The following is a 13,213-nucleotide window of genomic DNA, read 5'->3' as shown; positions in this document are numbered from 1 at the left end:
CGGAGAGGTATCCAGGCTTGCGGTGTGGAGCAGCTCTCCGCAGCTGGCGCCAGATCTTGGCGTTCAGAGGCAGCAGGGTCGACGCCCCCGCGCCGACCCACCCCCAAAGACATTTTCCACTCTCCTCCCCCAGGCTCTCCCCAAATCTGTCCTCTGGCCCTACTCTACCGTTCTAGCGTGACCAGGAAGAAAGATATAGTTACCTAGAGAAAGGTTGGGGGGGGTGGTGGTTGCTGAACAGCCTGGGAGCCTCCAATAATCCAACTACCCAATCACTCCTTCCCCCAGCTCTCCGCCTACTCTGGTGACTCCCCTCCTTCCCCTGGATCCTAGTCTCAAGCTCCTCCCTCTGACCCCTTTGGCCTAATTGGAATTGGGCCCAGCTGGGTTCCATCCCACGCAAAACCTCCGCGAGGTACCAGCCTTCGCCAAGGCTCAGTTCCCTTGTCTGTAAAATGGGCAGAGCGGTGTCCACTTGCTTGGGGGGGGGGGTCATGAAGATTAAAGCTTTACTTCTGGAAAGAGTTGTCTACAGCATTCTCTCGTCTTCATCGCCTCCTGTTCATGTTTGACAGCACTGACAAGGCTCTGGGTCCCACCACCCCACCGAGCCTTTTCCATCCAAGGACACGGATGGACTTCACTTGCCAGACCCTAGTTCCGGGTCTGACTTCCTCTTCCATTAGCTCCTGGGTCTCTGGGGATGCCATCTTCTCCTGGTTCCCCTCTCAGGCATTTCTTCTCAGACTTCTGTTTCACCTGCATGGACAGGCTTCCTTTCCCCCCTGGCTTCCACTGGGGTTGGCTGACGGGAGAGGGGGAGTGAGGTCAGCACGTTTATTCCATGCCCCTGCCCGTAAGCCACGCTGCTTGCGTCCCTCGCTGCTGGTAGTTACTCCACACAGCTCTCTCGCCAACGCCAGCGCGTGGATACAGCCCCGGGCTGTTGCTAACAGAGATTGTTTCCCCAAATCTTTGTAAACCAACTCTTTTTTGGGGTGCCTGGGTGGCTCAGTCAGTTAAGCCTCCGATCTCAGCTCAGGTCATGGTCTCGCCGTTGGTGAGCTCAAGCCCTGCATCTGGCTCTCTGCTGTCAGCAAGGAGCAGGCTTGATTTCCTGTCTCCCTGGCTCACCCCTCCCCTGCTTGCTCTCCCCTCTCTTCCTCTCTCTCAAAAATAAACAAACATTTTTTTAAAACCTAACTCTTGACTGAGCTCTGATGAGTTACTCAGTTTGAGTATGCTATCTCTTTCCTGCCAGCACTCAGCCCCTGACCAACTCCAACCTCATACTTTATTTTATTTTTTTAAGTGTATTTATTTATTTTGAGAGAGAGAGAATACCAAGCGGCCTCTGCGCTTTCAACGAGGAGCCCAACACAGGCTTGAACTCACGGACGGTGAGATCATAACCTGAACCGAAATCAAGAGTCCCAGGCTTAACCCCCGGAGCCACCTGGGCGCCCCCACACCTCATACTTTAAACATCTCTGTGCTGGTGTCTCTCAAATCTCTACCTCTGACTTCTCCTCTGGGTTTAAAATTGGGTTTTTCGACGTTTATGTGTTTTTGAAAGACAGAGAGAGAGGGAGCGTGAGCGGGGGAGGGGCAGAGAGAGAGGGAGACACAGAATCCCAGGCAGGCTCCCGCGTCCAGCTCCCGACATGGGGCCCGAACCCACGAGCTGTGAGATCATGCCCTGAGCCGAAGTTGGACAGCTCAACCGGCTGAGCCACCCCGGCGCCCCTCCAACTGAACATCTTCAAAACTGAGCTCTCGGCTCCCGCCCCTACTCCAGCCCTGCTCTTCACCAGGTGTGACAACTCATCCATTCTGTTTTTCATGCCCCAAACCTAGGAATCTACCTCAACTTCTCTCTCTCAGCCCTGTTCCAATCCATCCTCATGCTGGATTGCTGTTGAATCTGTTGACTCTGCCTCCAAAACATATTCTGAATTCGTCCACTTCTCTCCACCCTAGTCCCAGCCACTACACTGCCCTCTTCACTGAGTGGTGGCTCCCCACCCACCAACCAGAAAAACCCAGACTCTCCACTCTGACCCAGAAGGCCCTGCCCACTTCTCAGATCTCATCTTCTGACACTCTCCCTCACTCCTCCATTCCAGCCTTTGTGCTTCCCTCAAACCCCCAACTGCACTCCTACCTCAGGACCTTTGCACTGACTTGCCTTTCTTTCTCTGCTTGGAAGGACTCACCCCCTGGCTGGCTTCAGCTATGCAGGTCTTGACTCAAATATCACTTCCTTAGACAAATAGTCCCCGATCACCCACCCTGCATCACACACAGCCCTTCTCCGTAACCCTAATCCTGCTATTTTCTGTGACTCACCCTATATGGCAGTTATTACCAATTGCCTTTATCTGTATTTTATCGCTCTCTCCTCGTCACCACCAAAAGTGAGCTGCATTATAGCATTTTCTGTTTGCTCACCTCTAGACCCAACTACCTCATGCCTAGAACAATACCTGATACACAACGGTTGCTTAAGAATTCTTTAATGATACTCACTAGGCGCCTACCCCCATGCTGGAAATAAAGAAACACATCAGACTGGGAAGGTACAGTTGAGTTTGGGAGACAGACCCAATTATAAATAGAACAATCTTGGGGCACCTGGGTGGCTCAGTCCGTTAGGTGTCCAACTCTTGATTTCAGCTCATGTCATGATCTCACGATTCATGAGTTGGAGCCCCGCGTCAGGATCCGCACCGTGTCAGCGCAGAGCCTGCTTGGAAGTCTCTCTCCCTCTCTCTCTGTCCCTACCCCACGTGCACTCCCTCTCTCTCTCTCTCAAAATAAATACACTTAAAAAAATTTTTTTAAATGTGTTCTCTTATCATAGCAAATGTATTTTCAGAATGACTTAGAAGGCCAGGTTCAAACAAAAACATTTTGGATCCCTAGGAGTTTCGTACTAGAATGTGGGGCACAGGGAAACCCCAGGTCTCAGTCTGGCCTCCTGTACTTCTCCCTTTCAATGCTCTCCTGCAGAGCAAGGAGGCTTGTGCCCGCACGGAGGAGGGGCTCTGAACCACGAGTCCCAGCTTTATCCTTACCCCTCTGCCAATAGCTGCCTTTGACCGCTTCTCGGGCTGGAGGCAGTGGGGTGAGACACAACCTGGTTGTGGGGTCTGCATTCACGAGGCACAGAGGCCTTATGGGTGAGCTAAGGACCCTTTGGATAGGGAATTCTGGGGTCACCAGTACCCTGAGGAGAATCTGCAAGAGGGAGGGAGGAGTAAGGAAGGTACCTGACCTTTGCCACTTGGGGGCAGGGGTGGCGGGGGGGGGGGGGGGGTCCTAGCTGGAGTGTGCCCTCTAGAGCAGGGAGCTGAGGGCAAGGAGCCTTCTCACCGAGGCTTCTGTCAAATTGCACAGCATGACCAGGGCTCTGATGAGGGGAGGACTGGGGGCTGTGAGAGACTAGCCTGCAAAGTAGGAGATGAATTCCCCAAGTGGCAAAGGGTAAATGAGGCACCCTGTCATTTGATAAAGGGTGTGCTGGCCCTTTAAGAACAGGATGGGGAGGGCGCTTAACAGTTGGTTAAGCAGCAGACTTTGACTTTGGCTCAGGCCTTGATCTCAGAATTAGGCTTGTGAGTTCCAGCCCCACATTAGGCTCTGTGCTGACAGCATGGAGCCTGCTTAGGATTCTGTCTCTCCCTCTCACTCTATCTTTCTCTCTCACTCAAAAATAAACATTCAAAGATGGGGCGCCTGGGTGGCGCAGTCGGTTAAGCGTCCGACTTCAGCCAGGTCACGATCTCGCGGTCCGGGAGTTCGAGCCCCGCGTCAGGCTCTGGGCTGATGGCTCGGAGCCTGGAGCCTGTTTCCGATTCTGTGTCTCCCTCTCTCTCTGCCCCTCCCCCGTTCATGCTCTGTCTCTCTCTGTCTTAAAAATAAATAAACGTTGGAAAAAAAAATTAAAAAAAAAATAAAATAAAAAAAATAAACATTCAAAGAGAGAAAGAGAGAGAGAGAGAGAGAGAGAATGTGAGTTGGGGAGGGGCAGAGAGAGGGAGACACAGAATCTGAAGCAGGCTCCAGGCTCTGAGCTGTCAGCACAGAGCCTGACGCGGGACTCGAACTCACCACCAACCGCAAGATCATGACCTGAGCAGAAGTCGGACGCTTAACCCACTGAGCCACCCAGACACCCCAAAAATAAACATTTTTAAATAATAATAATAATGGGCACCTGGGTGGTTCAGTCAGTTAAGCATCCAGGCTCTCCGTTTCAGCTTAGATCATGATCTCACTGTTTCATGAGTTCGAGCCCCACGTTGGGCTCTGCGCTGATGGTGCAGAGCCTGCTTGGAATTCTCTCTCTCTGCCTCTCCCCTGCTCACGTTGTCTCTGTCTCCCTCAAAATAAATAAACTTAAAACAAAATAAAATAAATAGTTTTAAAAAAAAAGAACAGGATGGGGAGGATTTGGGTAGGAAGTTCTCTGGACCTTCCTCATCACCACCCCATCCCTAACTGTTATAGCATCTGAGGGGTGTCAGGGTCCTGGAGGCCACCTGATCTAATTTCACAAAAGGGCACACCGAGGCCTAGAAACCCCTGGGCCAGGCCTCCTGATTCCCATGGTGCTCAGCCTCTGGGCTCCAGAATCCCTTAGCTGGATCAGTCCCTCCCTCCCCACCAGGGTCCAGGAAGGGAGGGGCAGTCGTGCATAAGAGTATCCCACACGTGTGCTACACCATGAGGCTCACATGTTGGTGACCCTTGGTGGGCAGCTGGACTTGAGGCGTCTGGGGTGCCAAGTGCAGGTGCCATGCCCTGGAGGGGGTCAGCGACTCCCCGTTCTCACCCACACACTGCACCACGCGCGTGAGAGTGTGTTTGCTGCGAGGCAGCCAAGTGCGGCAAGGAGGCCAGTGGCTGGTAAATAATTTATCAGGACAGCTGATAGTACCTCCCCAGAACTGCCCGCCAGCCCCCAGCCCCCCTCGCCCCGTTTGCCTCCTGCCTCCTGACCCAAACCAGCTGGACCAGCTCTCCCGGTGCCCGCCTGCAGCCCCCCCCCGCTTCGCGCCAGCCAAGTCACAGTCTCCAGGGCACCTTCAAGCAAACGGGTGGGGGGTCCTGATCTTGGAGACCCAAACGAAGGTGGGCTTCCGGGCAGAGATGGCCCTGCAGAGCCAGATGTGGTCTCCGGCCACACCCACGTAAGTGTCCTGGGTCGGGGGGGGGGGGGGGGAGGGGGGGCAGGTGCGCAGGGCCTGGGAGGGTCACTGGCCTTTCCATGGGGTGAGAGCCCCAGCTGGCCTCTGCTAAGGGGACCAGGGGGAGCAGAGAGAGGTCAGCAGGCAACCCCGCAGGCCCTTCGGATCCCTCTCCCCAGAGTCGGGTTGGAGATGTGGACCTCCACTTTCTTTTTTCCGGGATTTTTCCACTGGCAGTCTTCAAGCTCAAAGTCCAGGCTGGGGGGTGGGGCTAGGACTGGGGGGCCAGGAAACGCCAGGGTTCCTCACTCCCATGTTTTGCCTCTTGAAACACCCCTCAGCTTCCAGGGTAGGAAGAAATGCTTGAGATACAACAGAGAAAGTTAACAGCTGCCCAACTGGGAAAGGTGATGGCAAAATTGGAACCATCACCGGCTTAATGAAAGGGCCACCCATTGCTCCTGGTGACAACAGGCCATAGCCACGAACCCTGTTCTTGTAGAATTGGAGATAAACAATATCAAATGGGGTGTGCCGAGGGTTTTAACATTCAAGCTTTGAGGGCCTTTTAAAGTAAGAGGGTGGAGGGGCTCCAGAGGTTTGTAAAGAGTTCTGGAAAAGAGTTTCCCCCCAGGGACCCCAATTTGGTTCCTCACTCTTTTGGGTCCCCTGATGCATTATTCACCAACTACAAACCTGGTTGCCTAGCAACGGGAACCTGATCACCCCCCCCCCCCCCCAGCAAGGAAGGAAGAGACAAGGAGATTACATCTTGGGAATGGGACAGCAGAGGGAGGATGTCAGCCCTCCCCCAAGGGCAAACCTATTAGTAGGGGGTCTGGGCTCCCTTTGGGATACCCTGCAAAGCATGACTTCAGCCCCCGGCCCCGAGTGAAATCGGGAAGCCCCAGGCTGATCTCTGGCCTCCTGGCTGCCAAGACAAGGATGCCTGGACTCCCCCTCTTCCCCCGCAGTGTTCCCAGTATTTGAGGCCTGAGAGCCCTGAGTTCTGATCCTGACTCAGCGACCTTAGACAAGTCTTTTCACCACTTCTTGGAGCCTCAGTTTCCCCATCCATAAAATAGGGACAGTCGTACTACTTGCCTCCCAGGATCTTTGGAAGGATTAAATGAGTTCCTACAGGCATAGCATGTAACAGCACCTGGAACATGGTATGCGCTGGCTAATGGTTGGCTGATTTTATTGTCAGAATATCAACTCAGCAAAGAGTGGACGACAGTGTCTCAAGATCAGGGCAGGGAGGGAGAGGCGGGGGTGGCTGGGAGGGCCTGGCGGAAGCCCTGTCGAGCACTTAGAGCACTATAGATAGTAAGGGCTAAGTATCCGCACTATTATGTCTTTATGGTGTGGCCAGGGAAGATCTGGGAGGCCCCGGCAGAGTTTGGGCAATGAGGCTAATGCTCACCCAATAGAGTTAGTGCTCAAATTAATAAATGTTTGAGGGCTTGCCCTGTGCCCTCCCTGGGCTAAGTGTCAGGGACAACAGACAAATAGATGCATCCTTCTAGATACTGGCCTATGAAACGCCTGCAAGTAGGGGGTACTCGATGCACATCTGTGATGACAAGTCAACGTAACAACATCTGTCCCCTAAGTGTCCTGAAGTACCACAGTCAGCCTCTTGCTTCCAGGGAAGCACAGAAGGGGCAGCTCTGGAGCTGGAAATCGGGGATCCTGGGGTGCTGCAAGGAAATCAACAATGGCGGCATCTCAGGTTAAACCTTAAACAGCAAGACCCTTCTGTCTCCTCCCAGCTCAGAGTCCAGCGCTAGGCTACATGTCCTGGTAACATTTGCTCCCAGGGAGGGGATTTGGCAGGTAGCTCCATAGTTACCATGGGGATAGCATGCGTCCATGGTGGGATGGACGCTTCTCTCCCCAGACTCCCTCAGCCCCTGGTGCTTAAGGTATCCTGGGTAGGAGCTGAGGTCCAGAGAGGGTATAGAATTGGAAAGAAACACACAGCATGTTAGGAGCCTGGCAGGATTTGAGAGTATCTGAGGGCCAGCCTGGAAATGCTCCTTATAAATAACCATAAACATTATTAATCATGGGAATTATTAAAGTTATGAATGATAATAAATGATGCTACTGTTTTAGGAACGCTATGTCCATTTTTTTTCCCCCTGCATGGAGACTTCCTTGCAAGGGCACCTCTCTATAAGGTGAGGATCAAGCTATTCTGACCCATTTTACAGATGAGGAAACTGAGGCTCACAGAGGTGATGTCAAGCCTAGGAAGGGCTTTAGCTCAGCTTGTCAGCGTCTCTGCTCTCTCCCCCCTCATAGGACCCCCTGCCCTCTACTCCAACTCCTTTCAGTTGCAGAGGGGAGAGGAAAATGCTGGGCTTTAGTTGGTTTCCAAGCAGCTCAGGGATCTTGACCCAGAAAGGGGCATTCAGGAGGTGGCCTGTCGAGGGGTGGGGACCTGGGAAGACCCAGTCCCCAGTCTCTGCCCTCTTCTCACAGGCCCATGGCCGAGAGCTCCCTCTACCGGCAGCGGCTAGAGGTCATTGCTGTAAGTGAGTTACCCCTCCTTCCCCACCCCCCACCCCCACCCCCACCCCCGCTTCTGGCGCCCCCCTCCACCACACCTCCCCCCCTTCCCCGCATCCTGGGCACTCCTAGCCATTCCCCAGGTTTCCTTCTTGCCTCTCTCTCATCCAGGGAAGCAGTCCTAAACCTGTGAAGTGAGGGGGGGGGGGCAGCACCCTCAGCTCCAGCACTGCCTTGGAGCGCCCCACATAAATCCTCAGGCCCCTCTGCTCCCCAGTTCCTCTATCTGGTCGCCACCACCCCCAGAATGGTGAGGCTGTGCACCCCACACTCCCAGAATCCACATCCGATGCTCCATTCTTGAACCTCGGTCCCTCAAACACCTCATGTCTGAACCCCATCTCTATGAACCCCCATCTCACTAACCCCTATCTCTCTGCTCCCCCACTCCTGCACCCCCATCTTTCTGGATCCCATCTCAACACCCTGGCCTCTCTAAACCCCCATCCTTCTGACCCTCAGATCTGTACCCCATCCCTCTGAACCCCTATCTCACCAAGTCCCCTCTCTCTGCTCTCGACTTCTGCCCCTTCATCTCTCTGGACTTCATCTCTACGCCCCAGTCTCTCCGCGCCCCCCCCCCATCTCATCACCCCCTTCCTCTGATATCTAGACCCCCATTATCTCTGAATCGCCTCTCTCGTGACCCCGGATCTCAGACCCCCCCCCCAGCTCGGTCTCCCTTTGGGATCTCCATCCCAAGGCCCCACCCCTTTCCACAGACCCCCCCCCCCCGTCCCCCCCCCCCTCGCCCCATTCGGCGCCGGCGAGGCCTCCGCAGCATCGCGGGCGCGGCCGGCCCCGCCCCCGCCGCCCCGCCCCCACCCGCTGCTGAGTCAGCGCCTCCGCAGCCCCCTCCCCGCCGGGGCCCCCGACGTGCGCTCCGCCGCCCCGCCCCGTTCGCAGCCCCGGGAGTCCCGGGAGCCCCGAGGAGGAGGGCAGGCGGAAGGGGAGGTGGCGGCCCCGCCCGGCCCGCGGGCAGCTCCGGGTCCTCTGTGCGCAGGAGAAGCGGCGGCTGCAGGAGGAGATCCGCGCCGCGCGCCGGGAGCTGGAAGAGGAGAAACTCCGCGTGGAGCGGCTCAAGGTTGGGGGCGGGCGGGGGCACCTGTGAAGCCTGGGCAACGAAGTGGGGGTATCAATGAGAGTCGGTCTGGGGGATCATGGGAGGCTCTGTCCAGTTTGGGTGGGGGCAGCAGGGGGTATTGGTTCCAGCTTAGGCGGGCGTTTTTCCTCTGCTTGGGAGAGCGGGTGGTGGGGGTGGTGGTGGTGATAATGATGGGGACATTTGTACCACCTTTGGGAAGAGTATGGGGACAGCGAAGGTGTTTGCCCAGCTTTGGGGTAGGGAGGGGCCCATAGAGACGTTGATTTCATCTCTGGGAGTGCCTGTCCCATTCTGGAAGGGGTGGGGAGATGAGGGGTGTTTTGTTCTAGCCTGGGAGAGCTCTAGGCTGGGATTGGGGTGTCTGTCCCACCTGGCAGTGTTGGGGGGGGGATCATATCCTCACCTGAAGGAGAGATGTCTGTGCCGTTCGGGTGGTTTTGGACAATAAGAAATCTTCCCAGCTCGGGGATTAGGAGGGAGCCCTCCATGGGGTGGGGTAGCCAGTATGCACAGCCAGAGCTCCCCTCCCGTGCCCAGAGGAAGTCTCTCCGGGAGCGTTGGCTCATGGACGGGGCAGCTGAGGGGCCGGAGCAGCAGGAGGACTCCACCTCTAAAGACCCCCAGTCACCTGAGGGCCAGGCTCAGGCCCGAATCCGCAACTTGGAAGACAGCTTGTTCACGTGAGTTGGGCCCCTGCCTGCTGGCTTTGCCGGCCTGGCTAGGCCAGGGCCCCAGGTCCACACCGGGGAAGTGGCACATTGAGGGGGCCTTGGCGTTGAGCCTGGGGGCCCGGCTCCCAGCAGCCTCCTCTCTCCCTCAGACTCCAATCCCAGCTGCAGCTGTTGCAAAGTGCATCCACAGGTGCCCAGCACAAGTCCCCGGGCAGGCCCACCTGGCGCAGACAGGTGAGAACGGGGGGCGGGGGAGCAAATGGGAGGGGGCGAGGTGCGGCCAGCACGGACCAAAGCGGGACTTCTCCAAGTGCGGTTTAACCTCTAAGTCCTCTGCTGTTTCTCTGCTCTGTGGTCTCGGGCAAGTCGCTTTCGTTGTTCAGGCCTCAGTTTCCCTATGTCTAAAATGAGAGGAACGACCGCACACACGTGGAAGAGGCACGGGGGGGGGGTTGGGTGGGTGGACATGATCCTAGGAACAGGCCTGGGGAAGTTTTGTTGTGACGCTGCTAATGCCAGAATGAGGAATGTGGTGGGAAAACGGGGGGGGGGGGGGTGCAGTGCTCGTGGAATTTGTTTTTTTCAAAGGGAGGAATGGGTCACCATGAGATGCTCTTGTGATCTGAGGCATCCACACAGGTTTCTGTTTTGGTAGCACCTTTATTAAGATTCCCAGGTGCCTCCGGCAGGGCAGAGGGCCAAGAGACCTGTTAATGGATCTGGGAAGAGTTTGTTGGGTTTTTAGTATAGGCCAGGAGTTTAGAGAGGAGCCCACTATCCAAGAGTCTGTGACAGGGGAGCCCTGGGCATGGGAGGAGCCCTGGGCACGGAGGAATCACCCGAGTGACCCAGGAAGGCTTCCTGGAGGCCGTGGTATCTGTATGGAGTCTGCTGGGGACCAGGCAAGAGGGGAAAGAGAATTCTAGGCAGAGGAAACAGCCCACACGAAAGCCTGGAGGCTGGAAAGAACTGTGAGGAGGAGATCCCTGGGGTTTGACCGAGCAGGCTGCCCCCACCCCCTGCTTCTCTAAGCCCATTTTCATACTCTTGCCCTTTCCCTCACTCTACTACAGCAACGCTGACCCTCTTTTCTAGTCCTTGACCTTGTCAGCTCATTGCAGCCCCAGGCCTTTTGCACTTGCTCTCCCCTCTGCCTGGAATGGCTGTATCTACCTCTTGAGCCTCGAGGCCAGCTCCTCTCACGCTTCAGGTCTCTGCTCAATGTCACTTCCTCCTAGAGGCCCTCCTGCATCTTCTACATAAAGGAGGCACCCCACCACCTCCCAGGCTCTCTGTAGCCCCTCATCCTACTTTTTGTTTTTTCCTGCCATAGTCTTTCTCACTCCTGACATTACAGATTTGTGTTTATGTTTATACCCCACCCCCTAGAACGTAAGTTCCAATAGCAAAAGGCTTAAGTAAATGTCCCTTGTCCACAGCAATCTCAGTAGCTGACGGAATAGGTTCCTAATACAGAGCTGTTGGCCCATGAACACAGTATTGATTAAGCACCTACTGTGTGGGGGGCACTTGAGCAGAGAGCGGTAAGACAGGTGAGGAAGGCTGAGGAGGGTGTGGTCCTGAACTTGATGGAGGAGCCATCGAGGGTGTCTGGGTTGGGGAGCGAACCAGCACGCAGGGAGGTTGGAGGTGGAGACGCTGGCTGGCCTCACCTTGTCTCTGTTACCCCTGCAGGGTCATCGACCTCTCTCCCAGCCTACCGTGGAGGCAGGTCCCACAGGTGGGTGTTTGGGCCCCAGGTCTGGGGGTCCCACGAAGAGGGGCCTGAATCTGGGGGGCCAGGATCTCACACTGTTGCCCCCTGTCTCCTCTCCTTTCCTCCCCTTACTCCCCAAGGCCACACTGATCTGAGCAGGAGAGCCTCCCTCCCAGCTGGACCAGTGGACACCTCCCCAGAGTCCCCCTCTGAGCCCAGAGATGAGGCTGTCAGGGTTCCACCCACCCTGAGGCTGTTCCCTGGGGCAGCAGGGGCCTCCTCAGAAGCCAACGGCCCCTGCCCTGGACCCAGCCCCGCTTCAGAACAGGGGCCGAGTCAGGGGCTGGCAGCATCTGAGGGGGGCGTGGGTGAGGCCAAAGGAGGGGGCGTGGTGGAGGTGGTATGGGAGGGGCTGAGGGCCACAGAGGACTGTGCCACGGAGGCCACGGGCCCGGAGCTGGAGGCTAAGGTGGAGGAAATGGTGCTGGAGGCCATTGGGGACAGGCAGGAAGCTGCCTGCCCAGAGCCCCCGTCCTGGGTGAAGGAGGACAGGGGCATCGTGGAAGTGGTCTGGGAGGGGGTGGGAGGGCCGGAGAGCAGCGACTCCGAGGCCACAGGGGAGGGGGGCAGGGGCCAGAAGGCCGCACAGACCAGCTCCCCGAGGCCCCAGGTGAGGCTAGGGGGAGCAGCTCCTGGAGAAGGCGGCGTCCCCAGGGGCAGCTCTGACGGTGATGGGCCAGGGGGCTCTGGAGGAGAGGAGGGGTCCTTCATTTGGGTGGAGAGGGTGACCCTCAGCGAAGAGTGGGAGGAGCTGGGGGAGGAGCTGGTCGTGGAGGGGTTGGAAGGGCCAAGGTCACGGGGAAGCGGGGGAGGGCCTGAGAGTCCGCTGGGGGTGGAGAGGGGGGCAGGGGAGGATGCCTGGGGGGCGGGAAGGAGCCAAGCAGAGGAACCGGTGGAATCAGTGGGCGAAGGAAAGAAGGGGACTGAGGAAGAGGCAGGGGCAGACGTATCTCTGGTGGGGGAGAGGGGGGGAAGCGAGGGCTCTTTGGAGCCAGAGAGGGGAGGAGGGGAGGAAGAGCTGAGGCCAGAGAGGAAAGCAGTTGAGGAACCACCGTCAGCCGCAAGAAAGGCAGTTGAGGGACCTTTGAGGGCAGAGAGGGAAAGAGGTGAGGGGCCATTGCGAGTAGAGCAGAAAGAAGATGAAGAAAAACTAGAGGCGACTGAAGAACCATTGGTGACAGAGGGAAAGGAAGGCGAGAAATCACTGGAGGCAGAGAAAGGAGGAGGTGAGGCGCCATCGGAGGCAGAGAGAACAGGAGGTGAGGCACTACTGGGAGCTGAGAAAGGAGGAGGTGAGGCGCCACTGGGGGCAGAGAAAGGAGGAGGTGAGGCGCCACTGGGGGCAGAGAAAGGAGGAGGTGAGGCGCCGTCGGAAGCAGAGAGAGGAGGGGAGGCGTCACTGAAGGCAGAGAAGAGCGACGTGGTTGAAGAAGATCTGAGTCCAGAAGAGCAGAGAGAGTCCGGAGGAGGAAAGGAATGTCAGGCAGAGGAGGTGAGTGAGGCAGGGGCTTCCTTGGGGGCCAAGGAAGAGTCAAGGCCGGAAGAGGAAGGACCACAGCCCCAGGAGAAGCAGGAAGGCTCCCTGGAGGAAGAATCTGTAAGGCCCCAAACCCCTGCTGAGGGCCAGGGCCCCTCAGGAGACGCCACCACCCCCCTCCTGGCAGAGACCCCAGCTCCAGAGCAGCCTGCCGAGTGCCAGCCACTGCTTCAGGTGGAAGGGCCCAGGGCCAACCCTAGTGCCCGCCCCGTGCCCACCTATGCACCTGCCCGGCAGCCCGAGCCACCTGCCCCTCCCGAGGGTGAAGAGGCAAGTGGCCCTAAGCAAAAGACGTGCCAGTGTTGTGTGGTCATGTGAGCCCACACCCTCCACCCCACGCCCGGCTCCTCTCAC

The 13,213-nt window shown here is 57.0% G+C and overlaps 1 protein-coding gene across 1 annotated transcript; it reads left to right on the top strand.

The window, feature by feature from the left end:
* Positions 1–4,739: 4,739 nt before the first annotated feature.
* PALM3 (paralemmin 3) lies at positions 4,740–13,200 on the top strand. The gene is made up of 8 exons (XM_047094563.1): positions 4,740–4,796; positions 5,014–5,195; positions 7,683–7,735; positions 8,232–8,331; positions 8,676–8,853; positions 9,412–9,554; positions 9,736–9,779; positions 11,241–13,200. Exons 1-8 carry the CDS (start codon positions 4,740–4,742, stop codon positions 13,175–13,177), a joined length of 2,694 nt encoding a protein of 897 aa, XP_046950519.1. The 3' UTR covers positions 13,178–13,200.
* The last annotated feature ends 13 nt before the right edge of the window (positions 13,201–13,213 follow it).

This window comes from Lynx rufus, unplaced genomic scaffold, assembly GCF_022079265.1.
Source record: "Lynx rufus isolate CCGP_SWC_20201006 ecotype Redwood Valley unplaced genomic scaffold, mLynRuf1.p SCAF_4, whole genome shotgun sequence".
Taxonomy (NCBI): Eukaryota; Metazoa; Chordata; class Mammalia; order Carnivora; family Felidae; genus Lynx; species Lynx rufus.
This window is presented reverse-complemented; position numbering and strand designations above follow the sequence as displayed.